Source organism: Heteronotia binoei, chromosome 9 (assembly GCF_032191835.1).
Source record: "Heteronotia binoei isolate CCM8104 ecotype False Entrance Well chromosome 9, APGP_CSIRO_Hbin_v1, whole genome shotgun sequence".
Taxonomy (NCBI): domain Eukaryota; kingdom Metazoa; phylum Chordata; class Lepidosauria; order Squamata; family Gekkonidae; genus Heteronotia; species Heteronotia binoei.
In genome coordinates this window covers 126,629,126-126,647,090 of record NC_083231.1, presented here as the reverse complement: position 1 = coordinate 126,647,090, position 17,965 = coordinate 126,629,126, and the positions used below count along the sequence as shown (strand labels likewise).

Below are 17,965 nucleotides of genomic sequence, written 5' to 3'. Positions count from 1 at the left end.
GTGCCAGGGGAGTGGTGTTCTTACCCTGTTCCCCACCCCACCTTGTGCTGCAGCACCAGAATCCCAGACCTGCCATCTCTCTTGCACCTCTTACAAATTATAAATGCCCTGGGGGGCAGGAGGTTGATGCTTGAAGCACCGTTTGACACAGTCGTAATTTCCTAACGTCTTGCTATAGCTAAATCTCAGATGTGCTCCTCTCCCACCAGCAAGCTGAAACCTCTCCTTGAGAGAGACATGAAATCCAGCCTTCTCTGTGCTTCCTTCAGAAGTATATTTTGCCTGGTTCCACTGGACCTGCTGGAAAGGAAATCTCACATCACCAAGCAGGCCGTGAACGTCAAAGTGAGCCATCTTCGTTATGCATGCAGGTTGTGGATGTGGCCCTTTAAAATGTGTATTCATTTCACCTGTATGGGGAATATTGATAGGAACATGAAAAATGCTTAGGGGTTGGCTGCAGAGCAGGGAAGAAGCTGCACACAGCAGCACCCTCTGGAGTCCTCGCTCGGGATTTTATGGCATCCCTGTAGAACAGGGATTCTTCACTCAGAAACCTCCGAGTTTGGGAAAGAGGTTCTGGTGGCAGAAGCGGTTGGTGTGAAGCTTCGCTTTGTTCCTGTGGAGTCAGGGAGCTTGCACTCCTGGTTTTTGTCCTTCACTACAGGGCAGATCAAGAAGCCCTCAACTGCCCAGGTGCAGAGAACAGATTTCCCTGCTGGGGCTAGTAGAACTTTCAGCCATTCCTTGAGCTAATGGTAAGATAGTGGAAGTAGGTTGCATGGGCGGGGCTCAGATGACAACAACACAGCTCTCCTCCTGGCATGTGGGGGTGTGCAGGGCTAATGGTGATGGCCTCTTTCTTGCTTCAGGGGCTCTGTCATCAAGCCATGAGCAGTCTTGACGAAATGCTGCAGGGCTTGCTGTTGGAGAATCCACATCCCAAGGAACTTAAGAACATGCTGGAGGTACGCAGGGAGGGCTCTGGGTTTGGATGCAAGGGGGGGGGGGCATTCCGCATGCAGAAACTAGTAGGGTCATTCCCCACCCTGTGTGACAGCTGAGGTCTTAGCCAGGCAGCCAGAGTAGACGGTGCTTGGCTAGATGGACCAAAGGTAGCTGTTTTCAGATGTTCCACTTAGACGACCCCACTGTATTTAATAGGAGTGCCTGCTCCACACAGTCCTCCCAATGTGTGCAGATAGGTACAGCACCAAGGTCAGAAGGCTGGTCTGATGAGCTTCAGGTATGAGCATGGCTGTGTACCAAGATGCATAATGCTGCTTTGCAGCAGATTAGACCCTGGGCCTTTCCCAAAACAGATTTCAATGCTGAACCAAGGTGTGAAAAGACTCACTGCCACAATAGGTCAACTCAGGCCAAGTGGGCTTCGTGTCAAGAAGTCTGAAACTCAGTCTGATGGGGAACCCTAAAGTTGCAGACTTCCTTTCCTGACCCTTTCTTTTCAGTCAAACAACTGATTTCAAACAGACTTCAAACTCTTTTTTAAAAAAGGGAACAGAAATGGATTGTTGGATTTCTGAGAGAAATTCCTCTTAACACTAATTGCTTAGATACATTGAAGGCAATTGGCTCAGTGGAACAGGTAGATATCAAAAGTTAATTGGCCACAGCAATATAGGCAATATATTTGTCCACGTAGTAGAGCCCCTGCTCAGGGCTGCAACAACAAAGTATATTCAGGCTCATCTCCTGTCAAGGGAAGGACCACGTGGGGATTCCTGCTCCTCCCTTACAGCCTTCACTCACGCAGCCTTCACTCACGCAGCCTTCATTCACGCAGCCTTCATTCACGCAGCCTTCACTCACGCAGCCTTCACTCACGCAGCCTTCATTCACGCAGCCTTCACTCACGCAGCCTTCACTCACGCAGCCTTCACTCACGCAGCCTTCACTCACGCAGCCTTCACTCACGCAGCCTTCACTCACGCAGCCTTCACTCACGCAGCCTTCACTCACGCAGCCTTCATTCACGCAGCCTTCACTCACGCAGCCTTCATTCACGCAGCCTTCATTCACGCAGCCTTCACTCACGCAGCCTTCACTCACGCAGCCTTCACTCACGCAGCCTTCACTCACGCAGCCTTCACTCACGCAGCCTTCACTCACGCAGCCTTCACTCACGCAGCCTTCATTCACGCAGCCTTCATTCACGCAGCCTTCACTCACGCAGCCTTCATTCACGCAGCCTTCATTCACGCAGCCTTCATTCACGCAGCCTTCATTTGGAGAAAGTGTGAAAAGGAGCGGATTAAACACTGTTGTGAACCACACTATAAATTAACCCTAACAACATCCCAGGACAACGTTGGTCATTCCAGAAAGATATATTTTGAAACATATAGCTCTTATCAACTGGGCATATGCAGACTGATATTAGCAAGCTGTTCCTGTAATGTTGTATTTATTGGGCATGTTCTGTTTTGAAACCCAAGGGGAACGGGGCTTTCTAGGGAATGTTGTCTTTCTAGGAAAATGTTGCCTAAATACTTCCTGAATAAGTGTAAAGTGTCCCTCTCATGAGTATGGCAGGTGATGGTGTGAGAATCCCCTTTTTTCCGCACCTCTGCTGTGACTTAGCAGCCAGCTAGTGGCCTTGGCACCTTTTCCCAGCAAGGGCAGAAAGTTTGATGATGCTGCCTTTGGAAAGTGACACCTGCATATCTCAGTAAAGACCGTGGCCAGATGCAGGTTGTCTTCCTCAAGACCTGTCGAAGGAACACCCCCGTGCTGACACAGCTGTGCCCTGGGAGTTCTGTGCTGTGGCTGTTTTGGGTCAAGAAATTGGAGGCTGGTGGGGGGCAGGGGCTTAAGCCCCCTTCCCTGCTCACTATGGCCGTGACCTGACTTGGACCCCTGTGTGCTTAATGGACAATCAACTGTAAGGAATCACTGAGTGCCCCAAACAGAGAAGTCCCAGCCCACGCCTGGTGTGACCCTCATGCAGGTCTCCATCCCTCATTTGTGCAGAAGTGAGCCCAGTGGGATCAGAGAGCACAGAGGAGCTTAAGGAGCATAAGCTCCACCCACCTTGATCTTCCTGGAAATGTTTTCTCTGTCTGTTCTTTGATGGCAGCTCATGGAGCCCTGGATGACTTCAGCGCTGGATCACGAGCGGGAGAGGGCCGTGCAGACCGCCATGAAGCTCTTGAAATTTGTAGCTGAACATTTCCACTTTGATGTGAGTGACCGCTGAGTGTTGCTGTGTGGATACTGGCCTTGAAACGTAATGGGGCTTCTGTTCCTTAAGAGCTTTGTAGCTGGAAAAGATGGACCAAGCTGAGCCTTTATGCCCTGGGTACAGAAGAACATAAAAACAGCCCTGTTGACTCAGGCTGGGGGGGGAGGGGATGAGGCAGCTCCCTTCTCTTTCTCCCAGGGACCACCAGTAGCCACTTCTGTGCAGGAATGACAGGAGGGAGGGGATATGTTTGCCTCCCAGTGACTAGTGCCCAGAAGTCTAGTGCCTGCGGTTTTCTTGCCTGACTGCTGGAGTCTGTGGGGCTCTGGCTGCTGTCCTCAACAGGCAAGAAAGGCCATGGACTTCTGTCCATGCTGAGAAATTCATTCACTCAAGGGGATGCTAATACCAGGCCACAGAAAACTGCAGTACGCCTAACAAGAAATCCTGCTTTTTAAAGACACGCTGACAGGGTCTGAACTGGCAGAGGATGAGAGCGAGAGAGATCTTGGGCTGGCCAAGGACAGGGGACTTCAGAAGGGGGAATAGACAGTGACGTGGAGGATATATATCAGTGGCCGCTAGCCGTGAGGACTAAAGAGATCCTCCACATTCAGAGGCAGCAGAATGAATGACAGCGTGAGAAGGCAACGCCAAGGGCCCCTGGGCCGCAAGGACTTCTCCAGGGCAACGGGTTGGCCACTGCTGTGTGAAATGGGATGCAGGACTAGGTGGACCTTCTCTGGTCTCATCCAACAGGGCTCTTCTGCTGAGAATGGCGCCTTGGAGCTCAAAGCTCATCTCCATGCGATGGAAGGGTCAGAGGCGGAGGGGAAGGACGGTCCTGTGCAGAAGGGACTTCCAAGTGAGAAGGAGGCCTTGACTTCTTCTGCTAGTGATCCACCATGATGGGAAATGGATCCCGCAGCCCCACCCCAAGCCCTGGAGAGGCTGAGCCGGACAGGCACGCATCAGTCACCCTGTGTCCTTGCACTAGGCCTGACCCTGCTGGGACAGGGACAAGCAGTGGCCTCCTTGGGAAAATGCCATCTCCCCAGCCTCACAGCTCAGTTTGCTCCTCGGTTATAACACATGGTTATAGCAAAATACAGTCATATGGATGTATATACCAGTTCCTTCGGATTCCCAGCTTTCAAGCCCTCATTGTTGCAGCAGAGACTGCTATGCCTCAGCAGCAAAAGGGGCACATGAACACATGAAGCTGCCTTCTCCTGAATCAGCCCCTGGGTCCATCAAAGTCAGTATTGTCTTCTCAGACTGGCAGCAGCTCTCCAGGGTCTCAAGCTGAGGTTTTCCACACCTCTTTGCCTGGACCCCTTTTTTGGAGATGCCGGGGATTGAACCTGGGACCTTCTGCTTACCAAGCAGATGCTCTACCACTGAGCCACCGTCCCTCACCGTTGGGGCAGCTGGCCCTCTGCCCACGCCAGCAAGCATGGGGAGGAGGAGGCCCTCCAGAGCCGGTGGTCTCTCTTGGGGAGCCTTACTCATTCATTACTTGGGGGTTGCTACAGACTGCCTGGAAAATGTAATCTGGGGATTCAGGTGCAGATCTAGGCTATTATAAGGCTATTGTAACAACATGTGAAGTGCTAGGTCTTTTTAAAAAATGGGAAGAGCCCCTGGTGACACATGGTGGGGAGGAGAGGTGAGATGGCCACCCCCTGGAACTAGAAAAGAGAAATTGGGGGTGGGGGGGATGACCTCTGTTGCTTCTGCAGTCTGATCCCCCCCTCGGTGGAGCCACCTTGGTTTCCCTCTCATGCACTTTCCCCAGCTCTGCCGTGTATATCTTTAAAGATATGGCAGCCATGACTGTGCATGGAGTAGGATTCATTCTCCCAAGCGAGGCAGGGGTGGTCGTCCCTGGCTCCAGCTGCAGACCAGGCTGTTGAAGGCAGGGAGGAGGAGGAGGGAGACCACAGGTGCCATCCGCTCCCTTCCCTATCCAACTGAATGGGGGGGGGGGGGACATCCACCCTGAAATGGTGTGTTGGCATTGCAGAGCTCTCCCTCATCCCCCCTTGCAGTGGTCCTGCCCCAAGCTGTGGCCTGGCAGGTTTTCTGCACGTGTCCAGATGGGTTTGGTGGGTGCTGTTGCAGCTGGAGCTCACAAAGACCAGACATGCCCTGTCACTTTAAGGCTCGTCTTTATTTCATCATCAAAGTTCCTCATCAAAGGCTCCTTAGAAAGCTTGAGAGTCATGGAGTAAAAGGACAGGTCCCCTTGTGGATCAAAAACTGGCTGAGTAATAGGAAGCAGAGAGTGAGTATAAATGCGCATTCTTCGCAGTGGAGGACGGTAAGCAGTGGGGTGCCGCAGGGCTCAGTACTGGGTCCCATGCTCTTTAACTTGTTCATAAATGATTTAGAGTTGGAAGTGAGCAGTGAAGTGGCCAAGTTTGCGGATGACACTAAATTGTTCAGGGTGGTGAGAACCAGAGAAGATTGTGAGGAACTCCAAAGGGATCTGTTGAGGCTGGATGAGTGGGCGTCAACATGGCAGATGTGGTTCAATGTGGCCAAGTGCAAAGTAATGCACATTGGGGCCAAGAATCCCAGCTACAAATACAAGTTGATGGGGTGTGAACTGGCAGAGACTGACCATGAGAGAGATCTCGGGGTCGTGGTAGATAACTCACTGAAATTGTCAAGACAGTGTGCGTTTGCAATAAAAAAGGCCAACGCCATGCTGGGAATTATTAGGAAGGGAACTGAAAACAAATCAGCCAGTATCATAATGCCCCTGTATAAATCGATGGTGCGGTCTCATTTGGAGTACTGTGTGCAGTTCTGGTCGCCGCACCTCAAAAAGGATATTATAGCATTGGAGAAAGTCCAGAAAAGGGCAACTAGAATGATTAAAGGGCTGGAACACCTTCCCTATGAAGAAAGGTTGAAACGCTTGGGACTCTTTAGCTTGGAGAAACGTCGACTGCGGGGTGACATGATAGAGGTTTACAAGATAATGCAGGGGATGGAGAAAGTAGAGAAAGAAGTCCTTTTCTCCCTTTCTCACAATCCAAGAACTTGTGGTCATTCGATGAAATTGCTTAGCAGACAGGTTAAAACGGATAAAAGGAAGTACTTCTTCACCCAAAGGGTGATTAACATGTGGAATTCACTGCCACAGGAGGTGGTGGCGGCCACAAGCATAGCCACCTTCAAGAGGGGTTTAGATAAAAATATGGAGCAGAGGTCCATTAGTGGCTATTAGCCACAGTGTGTGTGTATATATAAAATTTTTTGCCACTGTGTGACACAGAGTGTTGGACTGGATGGGCCATTGGCCTGATCCAACATGGCTTCTCTTATGTTCTTATGTTCTTATCAGCTCTCTCGGGAATTCAGCAGGCTAGCCCACCTGACTGCCGTTCTGGTCATGCTGTGTGGCGATCCAGTGGAGCAGGTCAGCTCGTCAGCTGTCCAAGGCGTCAGTTGCCTCTACGAAGTCCTGCTGCACCGGAAGAGTAAGTGCTCAGAGATGCTGGAGCAATGCCACCCGGGGGATCTTTGCTTCTGCTGCCCCGCGCAGGGAATCGGCCAGAGATCCCAGAAGCAGCCGTCCCCACAGGGGAAGTGCAGTGGCCCTGGCAGGCTGGTGGCTTCTCACCTGCTTCACGGGTCTCGTAACAGGCAGCCCTCTGGGGCTTGGGGGGCTCATATGAGGAGAGAGGGGAGGTTTTTTCGACCACCACCAGTCATAGCAACATACAGTCAGACAGAGAACAGTCCAAATGTGCAGAGCCCTGGGGGCTTCTTGCTAAAGCTCCCTCTGGTCATGGTCGGGGTGGGAGGCGCCTGTGCTGGCTTCCAAGGGAGAAGAAGGGCAGGCTCTAGATGTGTTAACTCAGGGCAAGTCCATACAGCAAAAGTCAGGCAGGCCTTTCTCTGCAACTCCTGTGCATTGGGAAAGAACACAACACCAGACAGAGCCACCTCCAGTACTGACTTCCAAGAGGCTTTTGACAAGATACCTCATCAAACACACTCGAGTATGCTTAGCAGCAGTTAAGGAGATGGATTTAAATAATTGGCCAAATGATAGGAAGCAGAGAGGACATCTCTCTAAATTGGACCAATGGGAAACAATGTGCCAAATGACAAAGCAGTCCAAATCTTGAATGTGCTGGCTGATACCGAGAGGGAAAGAGACCTAAAGCCTTCAGATGGCTCCTTGGCAAAGAGGTCAACTCAGTGTGTGGTTGTGGTGAAAAAGGCAAACTCTGGGCTGGGAAAGAACGGAAAATAAAATGCTGCATCGCATAATGCCCCTGTATAGCCCTATTTGGAATAGTGTGTACCATTTTGGACACTGGAGAGCTGGAAAACTACGTAAAAGGGCAAGCCGGATGATTAAGGGGATGGAGCACCTTTCCGATGACTAAGAGCCAAACTATATGATTTTAAAAGAGATTATGTATTGTTTCTTTAAAATAGTCCTTAGCAACCTTTCTTCCCTATGGAGGTCAAGGTGGCTTCCAACATAGATACAACACATAAAATAAATTAAAAACATAAAAACCAACATTTACAATCGCAGTTTAGGCCTGAGCACACACCCATGGCTTCTGTCCAGTGGGCAGATAGCCGTTCATGTTGCACTCAGTCCTGACTGCCTCTTCTTCTCCAGGTCCGCCACCTTGGCCTCAAGGGTGCCAGCTTGTTCCCTGAGAATCAGGAGCTCCTCACCCCGAGCACACACCCATGGCTTCTGTCCAGTGGGCAGATAGCCGTTCATGTTGCACTCAGTGCGATACACTGGATAGCTCCCAAACCCCAAATCCCTGCTGGCATTCTACCTTCATCATTGCTTTTTGTTTTAATTCCCCCTTTTATAAAGTTCTTGGTTGTGTGGATTTGTCAGTGGAAAGTGGGCTTCTCCTGTTGGGGCGGTGGAGAGAGCAGAGCCCTGCTGCTGACCTCGCCTGTTTATTCCCTTGTTCCAGAGAGTGGAGACACTCCACACTGGAGCAGGCCCTGCCACTGGGCATCCAGGCCGGTGAGGAGTCCAAAAGCACTCCCATCATGTGGCAAGCCAGAGAGATCTTCTGCTGGATCTTTAGATAGGAGTATCAGACTGTATAGCTTCTCCCGCCTCATCCTTGTGCCCAGTTCATAACACCTGCTTCATATCTTGATTAAGTTTCAGTTCCTTCCCTCCCACCCAGCCTTTCATGGCATCCAAACAGTGGTTGGTGGTACCCTCAGACAGACCCCGTAGAGTTGGTTGGAAAAGGGAGATAGGACTAAGGCTTAGCAGTGCAGCATATTGATGACTCCTTGCTCCAAACTGCCAGACAAACTCTCCCAGTGGTTTCATGCTGAGGTAGACAAATGGGAGAAGACCGAGTGCTTGGCAAAGACAACACAGTAGCCTCCCAGAGCCTGCCCAGCAGAAAGGAATGAGGCTACCGCAAGCCATCCCTGTTCTGGATCAGCAGGGAGCTCAGGGGGTTCCATGGCCAGTGGTATCAGAAGTCCTGGAGAGGGAGGGCCAGAAGGACTTCCCCTGGAGGAAGACCAGCACCAGCTGTCAAGTAGGGAGACGACCAAGGCAGAGTTTCTGTTCTGTGGTCAGGTGAGAAGCTGGTTGAACAGGTTCAGGCACAGAATAATCGGGTCTATACCCAGCCCCTTCCTTTGCAAAAAGAAAGAAAGGTACTTCTGTTAATAGACCAGGCTTCAAGTGAAGTAGGTAAGTTGTATATATTTAGCTGTAATGTTGATGAAGCCAACTGTTCTGTAGTTTCAGTTGCCCTGTTAGCCATGTTGGTCTGAAGCAAGAGAACCAAGTTTGAGTCCAGACAGGCATCTTTGAGACCAATCCTGGTTGATCCAGAGCAGTTTATTTTATTTTATTTACCTTAGATTTATATCCTGCCCACTCCAGAAGTGGACCCAGAGTATAAGCTTTTGTATGCAAGCACATGAAAGCTTATTCGTAGAATTATTTTTTGGGAGGGCCTCAAAGGTGCTGCTGTGTTTTGTTGTGTAATTTGTCAGTAGTTTCCTCTTTTCAAAGAGGAGCAACTAAGCTCAAATTTTATCCCACAAGAATTGCCTGTGTAGGCTTGTGGCTCTGCTCAGCAGAGTCTTAAGGGTTCTTCCGCAGGATGAAGAGCCCCTTCGTGTAGTGGAAGGTTGCTTGTGGCTGGTGGAAGTTGTCACACATAGCTGAGCAGAGCTGTAGGGTGTAGAGAAGGGGGGGGGGTCCAGGGGCCACCGCCTGTTCCCCCTTGGTGGCTGCTGCAGGCCCAAGTTCAGCTTCTTCCTTTCTGGCCTTTGCCGCCTGACTGGGCTTCAGGGTGGAATCAGCTGTGGAATCACAGGTTTTACACACAAGCCCCACAAGAGCTCTTCTGTCCTGAACCCCAGCCACAGACCCCTCGACCCAGAGCACTCTTCTTGGCCACAGATGCCTGGCAGGCCAAGGGCAGAACGAGTTTTCCTCTCTCTGCCCTTGATCTTTAGGCACTGGAGTTCCTCAGGGGTTTGCTTTCTCCTCTACGGGAAACTACAGGCCAGACTTGTCTCTCCGTGCTGCTCTGTGACTGACAGGCCTCCTTTTCTGTTCTGTTCTGCAACAGGCCTAAAGCAGAGGATGCAGAAGAGGAGAAAGTGGTCGGTGACGAAGAGTTCGAAGTCGCAGGAAACAGATTGCCTCGGTCTGGTAGTGACAGAGAAGAGATGGCAGATGGCTATGGTATTGCTGCCATATCTGGGATACTGAGGGGTCATAACTGGAGAGACTGCAAAGTGTTTCCACCGTCTGCCCCAGACAGAAGTTAGTTCCTATCCAGGAGTTCTGGCTGGGGCAGAATGTTCCTGAAATTGGAGTAGGGCTGACCTCAGAATCCATGGCAAGTGTGGTGGTTCCTGATGAGCCTTCCAGATGGCAGGAGGCTCTAGTCGTGTCATGGACACAGACAGGGATTGGTCAGCTTCAGCAAAAGGCTGGGTGGGGGCAGCTAGCATGCCATGCCAAAGTCTGCACATTGGGGTTGGACTCATACCACCTTGTGGGCCCTGGAGGCAGTGAGCCAGAACAAGCATCATTCCACAAGAAAGACACTGACCATCCTGAGTGAAGCTTCATGCAGGCAGGGAAGGGGCGAAAGGCAGGTCACGTCCAGCCTGTAGAGTCACTTGGGCAACAGGAACGGCCATTCCCGTGATGGCCTCAGAGGCTTCATGCTTGCTCCAGAGATTCTGGGCAGGGGGGCGGCTGCGACCGGCCTTGGCAAGGAGCCTCCACCTGACAGAACTTGCAGGAAGGGTCATGGCCTCATGCTTGCTCGGTGCTGGGCAAAGAAGAGCGGCCTTGCTGCTGGCATGCGTGGGAGAGCCACGTGCACCAAGCCAGTGCCCAAGCTCTTCTCAACCCAGTCTGGAACAGGGGAGGTGCTGTTAGGGGAGGGAGAGTCCAGAACGGTCTGAGAGTAAAAGGTTCAGACGTCTCCCAGAGTGGAAGCACCCAGCTTCTGTCACCTGGTTTCTGCTTTTCACCACCTCTTCTTCTTCATGGGGCATGAAGAAGCAGCAGCTCTCCAGCCAGACCACCCTGAGCCAAAGTAGGGCTTGTGTGTCTCAGATGGCCACAGCAGCAGCACAAACTGGGGACCCCGAGCTGCAACAAGGCCAGCCGGGCGTCTTGTGATGAATTGTTTTATTCACGCTGCATTTGGTGTTCTGTAGATCTGAAAACCTCACGAGCTGCATACAGAACAAAACACTCCTGCCAGGTCTGTGTTAAGTCAGAGTCCTCTGAGAGGAGTTTGCATCTGGCTGCACGTGAAACATTATTGGTCAGAGAGAGATTGGATCCCTTTCTAGAAAACTAAGCAGAATACTTAGAGTTAACGATATTTATTTAAAATAAGCATAACATTTTATTTTACAAAAAGTCATTAAGTGAAAAATGGTATGGCATACAGAATTCCAGAGAAAGCAAATGCCACTCAAATCTTCTCACATTCTAATCTTTATCTGAAGTAAGTAATGATTACGGTTTCTCTAAAATAAGGTGTCTTTAGACTTGTAGCTAGAATGCTCTAGATGGGGGTTCAGAACAGGAGAAAACTGTCACCCCGGAAATGCAACCTCTTATGGGATGCCCTACAGAATCCTCTTTAATTGTTCAGAAAGCACCCTCTTTATAGAGGAGGTGACAAATGAGACAGAGAGATAAATCTTTTGGCTTGGACACCTTGCCTGCCTTGAAGTCAGATACTGGGCAGCAGCTGAAGCTAATTATTTCAGATAATGAAACCAGGCGTTCTAGGCTGCCCTCTGGAAAAATAAGAATACTGATGTCATGAACACGTTGCCCCCTAAAGAGTGTTGCCACGAGCAGCCCTCAGGCAGCGGGTGGCACTGAAATCCTCATGCGCTTGCTGTCCATAGCACTCTGAAGACCAGCTCTTCTCTGCACAGCTGACACGCCTCCTGCTGTCCGCACTAGACAGTTTGAGAAGGTCTGACCCCGACTTGCTGAAGGCAGCAGAAGAAGTGCTGGATGCAGTTCTGCAGAATCATGCCATGAAGATTGAAAAGGTGAGAGACTTTGGGGGTGGGGGGCTGCACTCACCTCTCTGCTCCTGACCCACTTCTGCAATGATCCCCAGGTAGGAGCACTGTTCCCTCTAAGCTGAGCTAGTGTCAGCTGGCTCACTCACACATTTTTATCTTAGCTCAGGAATAATTGCCCAAGAGCACACTGATTTGTGCAAGAGCTCTCAACTTTAATGCCAGTAGCTCACAAAATAGAATTTTTGCTCACAAGTCTCCGCAGCTTAGAGGGAGCATTGGTTAGGAGCTGGCTCTGTTTCCCTGTGGTTTGCGTGCAGTGGGACTAGATCAGCTGCCGGAGGGATGCTCAAGAAACACAGGAGGAGGGGAACAGATGCTTCCCCCAAAAGAGAAAATGGAGAGGAAATAACATAACACATGCAAAGAAATACTGAATTTGTGTAAAAACCAGGGCTTTTTAATAGAAAAAGCCCAGCAGGAACTAATTTGCATATTAGGTCACACCCCCTGACACCAAGCCAGCCGGAACTGTGTTCCTGTGTGGTCCTGCTCAAAAAAAGCCCTGGGAAAAACATTTGTTTAGAACTCTTCTATCCCAGTTTCCTATTTCAAAATTCTGAAGGCAGGTTTTTCAGCAGGAGCAAGTAGAAACAATCTGTTAACTATCCATTTCAATAAGAACCATACTGGGTATAATCAACCAGAAAAACAATCTATTCAAAACCTCACCAGCAGACCTAAGCTCAGCGCAAAGAAACAGAGTGTGTTGCTGCAGCCTCATTTCAGTGGGTCTTCAGAGGACCATGCAAGGGAGCCTTGTCTTCTAAGGGGGGCAACATCTGCAGGGCCAGGCCCAGTTGTTCCTCCCGGGGTTGGGGGGGGGAGCAGCCAGAACGGCTACACTGCAAATAACAGCTGGCTTTGTCTTGGATAAGGTGAGTCCCTGCTAGAGAGCATTCATAAAGGTAAAGGTAGTCCCCAGTGCAAGCACCAAGTCACGGGGTGATGTCACATCACCATGTTTTCTTGGTAGGCTTTTTGTTCTGGGATGGTTTGCCATTGCCTTCCCCAGTCATCTACACTTTACCCCCAGCAAGAATTGTGCGATGATGTAGCTTTCTGAAGACCTTCAGCTCTTTGGCTTCTTCCAGGTGAAAGAGGTGGTAGGATCAATCTACAGGTGCCTACAGCTACGGCAGTCTTCCTACTGGACGCAGAAGGTTGTGCTGAGGGCGTTAACGTCAATGATCCCTCATCACATGGAGGAAGTGGTGCGCAGCTGCCTCTCCTTCTCCATGCCCATTGAGAGGTAGGGTGAAGGTTCTCAAGCCATCCTCAGGGTCTCTCCTTTGAGGGGCCTTGTCTCTGCCTGGGTTTCAAGACTGGGCAAAGCAATGACCTGCCTGGTTATGCTGTCCTGCTGGCTTCAGGGGAAAACAGTCATGCAGGATTTAACCATGGATAAGATGGCTGAAGGCGGTGCTGGGGGTGGGGTGTTGCTCGGCTCCTTGGCATTGGGCTGACAGCATCCTGCAGGGTTCCATCTGTCCCCCATTCTTTTTGACTCCTTCATAAGAACCTAAGAAGCCATGTTTGATCAGGCCAATGGCCCATCCAGTCCAATACTGTGTCACACAGGGGCCAAAAAACCCAGGTGCCATCAGGAGGTCCACAGGTGGGGCCAGGGCACTAGAAGCCCTCACACTGTTGCCCTCCTTCCAAACACCAAGAATACAGAGCATCACTACCCCAGAAAGAGAGTTCCATCTATACTTTGTGGCTGATAGCCACTGGATGGACCTCTGCTCCAGATGTCAATCCAATCCCCTCTTGAAGCCATCTATGCTTGTAGCTGCCACTACCTCCTGTGGCAGTGAATTCCATGTGTTAATCACTCTCTGGGTGGAGTTCCTTTTATCAGTTCTAACCCGACTGCTCAGCAATTTCATTGAGTTCTCATATTGTGAGAAAGGGAGAAAGTACTTCTTTCTCTACCTGCTCTATCCCATGCATAATCTTGTAAACCTCTACCAAGACCTTTCAGTAGCCATTTCTCCAAGCTAAAGAGCCCCAAGCGTTTCAACCTTTCTTCATAGGGAAAGCGTTCCAACCGTTTAATCATTCTAGTTGCCCTTTTCTGGGCTTTTTCCAATATTATCTCTTTTTTGAGGTGTGGTGACCAGAACTGTACACAGTACTACAAATGAGGCCACATCATTAATTTATACAGGGGCATTATGATGCTGGCTGATTTGTTTTCCGTTCCCTTCCTAATAATCCCCAGCATGGCGTTGGCCTTTTTATTGCAATCACACACTGTCTCGACATTTTCAGTGTAAAAACCAGGGCTATGACTCCAAGATGTCTCTTAGTCAGTCTCCACCAGTTCAGACCCCATCAACTTGTAGCCATAGTTAGGATTTTTGGCCACGATATGCATTACTTTGCACTTGGTCATGCTGAACCTTATTTGCCACGTTGACACCCACTCACCCAGCCTCAACAGATCCCTTTGGAATCCCTCACTATCCTCCCTGGTGCTCACCACCCTGAACAATTTAGTGTCATCCACTAATTTACCCACTTCGCTGCTTACTCCCAACCCTAAATCATTAATGAACAAGTTAACAAGCAACAGACCCAGTATTGAGCCTTGAGGTACCCCACTGCTTGCCACCCTCCATTGTGAAAATTGCCCATTTATACTGTTTCCTATTAAATAGCCAGTTTTTGATCCACAAGAGGACTTGTCTGTTTACCCCATGACTCTTGAGCTTACAGGAGCCTTTGATAAAGAACTATCAAAAGCTTTCTGGATGTTAAGGTAAACAACATCTATTGGGTCCCCTTTGTCCACTTGTTTGTTCACCCCCTCAAAGAACTCTTAACAGGTTAGTGTGACAAGCTCTTCCTGAGTCTTTCTCAATAGCTTTTGTTCATCAGTGTGTCTACTAATTCTCTCTTTAATAACAGTTTCCACCAACTTTCCCGGGATTGACATCAGAATGACTGGCCTGTAATTTTCTGGATCTCTTCTGGAATCCTTTTTAAAGATGGGGGTGACATTAGCTACTTTCTAGTCTTCAGGAATGGAGGCAGATTTCAATGAAAGATTACATATTTTTGTCAGGAGATCCACAAGTTCAGATTTGAGTTCTTTCAGAACTCTTGGATGTATGCCATCCAGGCCTGGTAATTTATCAGTTTTTACATTGTCTATCAGTCGTAGGACCTCCTCTCTCATCACCTCAATATGACTCAGGTTTTTCAACAGCCCTCCCAAAATCAGCGGTTCTGGAGTGAGCAAACACTTCTCATCTTCCACAGTGAAGATGGAGGCAAAAAATGCATTCAGCCATTTCCCTATCATCCTTCAGTAATCCTTTTACCCCTTGGTCATCCAAGGGCCCCACTGCCTCCCTGGCTGTTTTCCTACTTCTAATGTATTTGAAGAAATTTTTATTGTTGGCCTTTATGTTTTTTGCAATATGCTCCTCATAGCCCATTTTTGCCTGCCTGATCACAGACTTGCATATTATTTGCCACAGCCTGTATTCCCTTCTATTAACCTCACTTGGACTAGCTTTCCACCACTTAAAAGAATCCTCCTTACCTTTTACAGCTTCCATTACTTTGTTTGTTAACCATGCAGGCTTTTTCCTATACCTATTTGTGCCTTTCCTAACCTGCAGAATATATTTTATCTGAGCTTCTAGGATTGTAGTTGTAAATAGTCTTCAAGGATTTTGACCCTTTTTATCTTTCCTTTCAGTTTCCTCTTCACATGCCTCCTCATCTCAGAGAAGTTACCTCTTTTAAAGTTAAAAGTGGCTGTGTTCGTCTTTTTGGGCAACTCCCTATTTATAATAAATGATGAAATGAACATTATGGTCACTGCTCCCAAGCAATGCAATCTGCTTTACATCTCTCACCAGGTCTTGGGCATTACTTAGGACCAAGTTGAGGGTCTCGCCACCCATGGTAGGTTCTGTGACCATCTGCTCCATAGCACAGTCATTGAGAGTGTCTAGACCTGAACACATAATGACCCAATCAATGTGCAGGTAGTTAAAATCACCTGTTATGACACAGTTTTTACACCTAGCCACTATCTTTAATTCTTTCATAATTTTATAATCATCCTCTATCTTTTGATCTGGTGGGCGATAACAAACTCCCAGAGTTAAACTTCCTTTTGGGCCCACTATTTCAACCCAAAACATTTCTAGAAGGGAATCTAATTCTCTTACCTTCTCAATCTTACTGGACTGTATACCCTCTCTGACATACAGAGCCACCCACCTCCAATCCTTCCTTCCCTATCTTTCTGGTATCATTTCTATCCAGGAATCACCATGTCCCACTGGCTCTCCTCATCCCACCAAGTTTCTGAACTGCCCAAAGAATGCCTCTATTTCCCCCCAGCATTAAGCATTCCAGCTCCCCAGTTTTACCTCTGATGATCTGGGCTCAGCTCTCTCTGGTGCTTCCAGTGCCCCCCACGGAGGCTATAGCAGCTCTGATGCTCCTCCAGGGTGGATGCAGGTGTGATGGAACGGGCATGGACTTACAGACTCCTTTGCTGGCCTCCTCCCTGGCTGGTACACTGCCACCACTGTCCTGATGAGGTCTTCCTCCCAGAGGGGACAGACTCCTGACACCCCTCCTCACTGAGCCCTGCCTCCAGTCTCCTGCTACCCAGCACCTGGTTGCCATAGAGATAAAATTTCTTCTCTCGGGGTCCCCTGGAGGATTGGCAACAGGTGTCTTGGCTGCTTGTCTTCCCCCACCCTCCCTGGATACCCCTCTTAAAGTAGCGTGGTCTAAGGGGAAACTTAGTGGTGCAGAAAACACTGCCAGCTTCAAAGAGCAAAATATTTATTAAAAAGACAAAAAGGTTGCAAGCATACCTTTGGCACAGAAATAGAGCAGGCAATTCCAGGTAAGCTTAGTAAGCTATGAGATGCTCCAAGGATGTCTTATGACCTCAGGCTTCCTGCAGAAAGCCAGACAGTGAGGCCCATCCACCTGTTCAAGATGGCCGCTGAGCAGATCTCCACAGTTCCCCTCCCGGGAACAAGCACTTTTATGAAACCTCTGACTCCACCCCTTTTGACCTGGTGGACCCTGGGACAGACAGCCAGGTGCATCCTGGGAGCCTTCCTGGAAGGCATTCTGGGAAATCTCCAGGAGCCACCTGGAGATTCCTAACACCAAACCCCTCAGTCCCTTTGCAAGCGGAGCCATTGGAATAACTATGGCTGGTCCCTGGCATAGAGAAGAGAAAAAGAAACTCCTTTTGCCAAAGAGAGGAAGAGGGGGAGGGCATTCTGCCACACCACACTGAAGCATTCTCCCAGAAAGCTGGATGTGCTCCCTAACCTACCACCACCACTCCAGCCACCCGCCACCGTGCCTCCACCGCCAGCCCGCTGCTACTGCCGCTGCCCACCCCTCCTTTCCCTTCCCTTCCCCTCGCCTCCTCACCCCTGCACGATCATGGCAGGGCCCAGGCGCGATGCGCTGTGATTGCACGTGGGGGGGGGAGGGAAAGGAGGGGTGAGCGGTGGTAGCAGTGGGCCAGCAAAGGAGGTACAGGTGGCTCGCTGGGGTGTGTGCAAAGGGGTGCAAAGAGAAGGGAAAGGAGGGGTGAGCGGTGGTAGCAGTGGGCCAGCGAAGGAGGTACAGGCGGCTCGCTGGGGTGTGTGCAAAGGGGTGCAAAGAGAAGGGAAAGGAGGGGTGAGCGGTGGTAGCAGTGGGCCAGCGAAGGAGGTACAGGTGGCTCGCTGGGGTGTGTGCAAAGGGGTGCAAAGAGAAGGGAAAGGAGGGGTGAGCGGTGGTAGCAGTGGGCCAGCGAAGGAGGTACAGGCGGCGCGCTGGGGTGTGTGCAAAGGGATGCAAAGAGAAGGGAAAGGAAGGGTGAGCGGTGGTAGCAGTGGGCCAGCGAAGGAGGTACAGGCGGCGCGCTGGGGTGTGTGCAAAGGGGTGCAAAGAGAAGGGAAAGGAGGGGTGAGCGGTGGTAGCAGTGGGCCAGCGAAGGAGGTACAGGTGGCTCGCTGGGGTGTGTGCAAAGGGGTGTGTGGAGAAACGCCATTTTATTCAATGTTGGTGCTTCATAGGGAGGGAGAACATCAAACTGCCAAGCAGGCTTCGGCCTAGCCTTCCCCTCACCCCCCCCCTTCCTTCCAGAGCCAAACCAACAACTCTAGG

The 17,965-nt window shown here is 50.1% G+C and overlaps 1 protein-coding gene across 1 annotated transcript in view; it reads left to right on the top strand.

Annotated features, from left to right (window-relative positions):
- The window catches only part of LOC132577668 (maestro heat-like repeat family member 5), a 57,006-nt gene that overhangs the window by 5,028 nt on the left and 34,013 nt on the right, over positions 1-17,965 (top strand). Inside the window, exons 3-9 of the mRNA XM_060247458.1 lie at positions 210-345; positions 873-968; positions 3,098-3,202; positions 6,558-6,693; positions 9,814-9,929; positions 11,630-11,779; positions 12,907-13,064. Coding sequence (XP_060103441.1) covers positions 210-345; positions 873-968; positions 3,098-3,202; positions 6,558-6,693; positions 9,814-9,929; positions 11,630-11,779; positions 12,907-13,064 — 897 coding nt within the window. The remainder of the gene's footprint in view (positions 1-209; positions 346-872; positions 969-3,097; positions 3,203-6,557; positions 6,694-9,813; positions 9,930-11,629; positions 11,780-12,906; positions 13,065-17,965) is intronic.